The 3,914-nt window shown below is 43.9% G+C and overlaps 1 protein-coding gene across 1 annotated transcript; it reads left to right on the plus strand.

The window, feature by feature from the left end:
- The first annotated feature begins 2,123 nt into the window (after positions 1-2,123).
- Positions 2,124-2,876, plus strand: LOC123407397 (ferredoxin-like). Its single transcript, XM_045100522.1, has one exon. It carries the CDS (start codon positions 2,287-2,289, stop codon positions 2,710-2,712), a length of 426 nt encoding a protein of 141 aa, XP_044956457.1. The 5' UTR covers positions 2,124-2,286; the 3' UTR covers positions 2,713-2,876.
- The last annotated feature ends 1,038 nt before the right edge of the window (positions 2,877-3,914 follow it).

A 3,914-nucleotide genomic window follows, 5' to 3' on the forward strand; every position in this document is an offset into this window, starting at 1 on the left:
TCAATCCCTTGTGAATTCAGTGTCCACCAGTACTATGCAGGCAGCTATTTGGAAGAAGCTCTGGGAGTTACAAGTGCCATGGAAAATACAGATTTTCTTTTGGCGGGCGTTGCGTGGAATTGTACCACTAAAATCCATTCTTGCTAATAAGCACATCCCTATTGATGGGGAGTGTCCGGTGTGCCATAGGGGACCTGAAGACATGCGGCATATGTTATTCCAGTGTGATTTGGCGAGAAGGTTGTGTGCTGGACTAGGGCTGATTGATCGTATTGAACAAGCAGTTCAAGTGGATCGCTCAGGGTCAGCCATCTTAGAATTTCTCCTACTAGAGCTGGACCAACCAATGTCGATCATGTCAAGTATTAATGACAAAGAGGTAATAGCGGCTGGCTGCTGGTATCTCTGGTGGCTCCGCCGGCGACACACCCATCATGATTCTTGCCCTCCATCCTTCAGGTGGCATACCTCAATTCTAGCAATAGTGGGAAATTACATAAAATCTTTATCAAAGAAGAGGGAACCGGTGGAACACAAGTGGAAGAGACCAGAGGCAAGATTTATAAAGCTAAATGTGGATGCTTCATTCCATTCAGATGAAGGATCGAGTTCTACTGCAGGTATCTTACGAGATGAAAAGGGTGGCTTTATTGCAGGGTTTTGCAGATTCATTCCCTTTGCAGCTGACGTTGTCACGATTGAAGCAATGGCAATGCGAGATGGTTTACATTTGGTGAACTCCTTGGGCTTTAACAGGGTAGAAGCGGAATCAGATTCTTTGAGCGTCATCAAGTGTTGCCAAGGGCAAGATCAGTGGTGGGATGCAGCAGCGGCTGTCTTTGCTGAGTGCATAGATATGGCTACATCTATAGGAAAGGTCATCTTTTCTCATTGTTTTCGTGAAGCTAATTCAGTAGCTCATGAGCTAGCAAAGTTTAGTTTCTGTAATAAAGTTGAGCACAATTGGACTAATGAACCTCCTGAGTTCTTAGTTAGCCAATTGATGAATGATGTTTTGATTATTTGAGTTAATAAAGCTAGCCATGATGGCCTTTCCTCAAAAGAAAAAAGGAAACGCATGTACGCGACACTAGATGCAGCAACAAAATAATCCATGATTAAGATTTGAAAAAATGTAAAACAAACAGATGAGAGTATGTTTTTCATGAATATTAAAAAAAATGGAAAACAAGAAAATACAAATATAAATAAAAGAAAACCAGGAAACTAAAATACTTGATAATTTGAAACAAATAATAAAACAGAAAAAAGAAAAAGAAAAAGAAGAAACAACAAAAGTAATGCGGCAGCCGATATAGGCTACAGCCCATATAACAAGAAGAACCTATAGGTACGAGGGCAGCTACCTAACATACCGTTGGCGATCCTAAAAAAAGTGATCCTCAAACGCAACATTCGTTTCTTCAAAAACAGGGTTGGGGGGGGGGGGATAACATAGTGTATGAAACAGAACTACTAGACGGATGAAAAAAGCAAATCAATCCGTGGTTGGATGATTGGAGAGACAGTGATATCCCAGCACATCAGGGTTTAAATCCTGATGCTACACTATTTTTAAATTTATTTCAGGATTTCCGACAATATGCTTTCAGTGGGAGGAGACATTCCCGTCGAGGATAAGATGCCTACAGTGACTTTGTAAATCTCAAGACGATATACTCGCTCAGTCTTTGAGAGATGTTCATAGGGATAAGATGTGTGTATGTTCGGTTTAGGAGTTAAATCTGAGATAAGTATTTTACATCTAGATGTGAAATAGCAATTTCAAAAATTCATATGAAAAATCTCTGAATGAAAAAGACTCATTAACTTAGAAACTCCATGCAAAAATACAAGGCTAACTTTTTTTCTCTTAAATAAAAAAGAAAAATAGAGAAAAATGACGGAGGATAACACTTGGCAGTGGGCGGGTGAAACACATCACAATTTTATTTTCAAATTGATCTCTAACCAGGAAAATACCCCGCGCATACAACCAAGACCACGCACTCACCCCATCGCATGGCCTCCACACGCCTTGTCGATATCCATGGTGGCATCTAGCGCCGGCCGGGTGGCACGGATCCCCCTTCACTCCCTCAGCGTGTGAACGTCGTCGCTCCAGCCCAACCGTTGCTCGTGTTCAGGATAAGCTGCCCAGCTCGTCCGCCCTTCTTATTGCCGCTGCTTCTCAGCTCACACGCTCCAACACTATCCTCTCGTGTCTCGTCGAGCTATCTGTCCACGGAGTAGTACCTTCCCGAGCTAGCTCGCAGCTCCGCCGCAATGGCCACCGTGGTGAGCAGCCTCCGCTTGCCCTTCTCCGTCTGCGCCGCCGCCCCCTCGGCGCCCATGGCATCCCGCGTCGCGCTCCCGCTGTCGTCGACGGCTGCCAGGGGCATGAGGCTCCGCGCGCAGGCGACGTACAAGGTGAAGCTGATCACGCCGGAGGGCGAGGTGGACCTCGAGGTCCCCGACGACGTCTACATCCTCGACCACGCCGAGGAGGAAGGGATCGACCTGCCCTACTCCTGCCGCGCCGGCTCCTGCTCCTCCTGCGCCGGGAAGGTGGTCTCCGGCCAGCTGGACCAGTCCGACCAGAGCTTCCTCGACGACGACCAGATCGAGGCGGGGTGGGTGCTCACCTGCGCCGCGTACCCCACCTCGGACCTCGTCATCGAGACACACAAGGAGGAGGAGCTCACCGCTTGAATTCACTGATTTTGTGTATTTCCATCCGTTTCCGGCGTGCGCGTGTATATGCACGATGCATGAACTGTATCAGGATATTGAGGAGTTACAGAGTAATTAGTACTTGCTGCTGTGGTCGGAATTTGATTGCTTATTAATGCCTGTGTTAATTTTCTCAAGTCGAACCAAAAGAGTGTGATTGTTGGATGGTAGGAGGGATTGTGGTATCTTCAGTCCATCACATCACAGTTCAAGTCTCTTCCATTTATTTGCCTACGGCGACTTTGTAAATCACAAGATGATATGTCAGCTCAGTGTGTGAGAAGTACTCATAAAATAGGGTGTGTGTACGTTGATAAGGTGAGTGTATCCCTGTGTATATGAACGTGTGCATCTGTACTCTGTTCCGTGTTTACAAAAATCAAGTTTTGAAAACAGATGAAATGTTAGCTTGCCTTGTGGTTTATTTACGTTTTTATTTTTTTTCGGGTAGTAGAAAGGTACTCCATAAAAGATCATTCAAGTTATAATAATTATTCAATACAAGAATTGTTTCGAATACAACAATGATACAAATCACACGTGAATTAAATTAAATGATTGTAAAAATGGCAAGTTTTATTACTGCCCATGCCTTTGCCAATGATGCTTAATGAAATCGTGCTGAAACTGCTGGTGGGTGTTTGAGTCTTCAATTTCCTGTATGTCTCAAGAAATGCTTGTATGTGGTCAAGGTCTTTAGATGGCTTCACACAGCTATCGACATTGTCATAAAAGAACTTCAAGTTCATGTTCCTTTTGTTTTTGATGATCATATTACGAAGAATCACACAACATGTCATGATGTTCTTCACGGTCTACTTGTAAAAAAAACGAACAAGGCCATGAACAATGGCAAACCTAACTTTTAAAATCCCAAACGATCTTTCAATATCTTTTCGGGCAGCCTCTTAAACCTTTGCAAATTCAGCTTGCTTCCTAGTTTTGGATTTTCTGATGGTCTTGACTAATGTAGACTAAGAAAGGTAAATGCCCTCGGCAAGATAGTAGCCTTCTGTGTACTAATGCCCATTCACCGTGTAGTTACAAGCAGAAGCATCACCCCTAGAAAGTCTAGCAAACAAATAAGAATGATGCAACACGTTAATGTCATTGAGAGTACCCAACAAACCAGAGAAGCAATGTCAAATCCATAAATCCTTGGATGGAACGGCTTATAGCAC

This window comes from Hordeum vulgare, chromosome 7H, assembly GCF_904849725.1.
Source record: "Hordeum vulgare subsp. vulgare chromosome 7H, MorexV3_pseudomolecules_assembly, whole genome shotgun sequence".
Taxonomy (NCBI): Eukaryota; Viridiplantae; Streptophyta; class Magnoliopsida; order Poales; family Poaceae; genus Hordeum; species Hordeum vulgare.

Coding starts and splice junctions, on each gene's coding strand:
- LOC123407397 (XM_045100522.1), top strand. CDS start 2,287: ATGGCCACCGTGGTGAGCAGCCTCCGCTTGCCCTTCTCCGTCTGCGCC.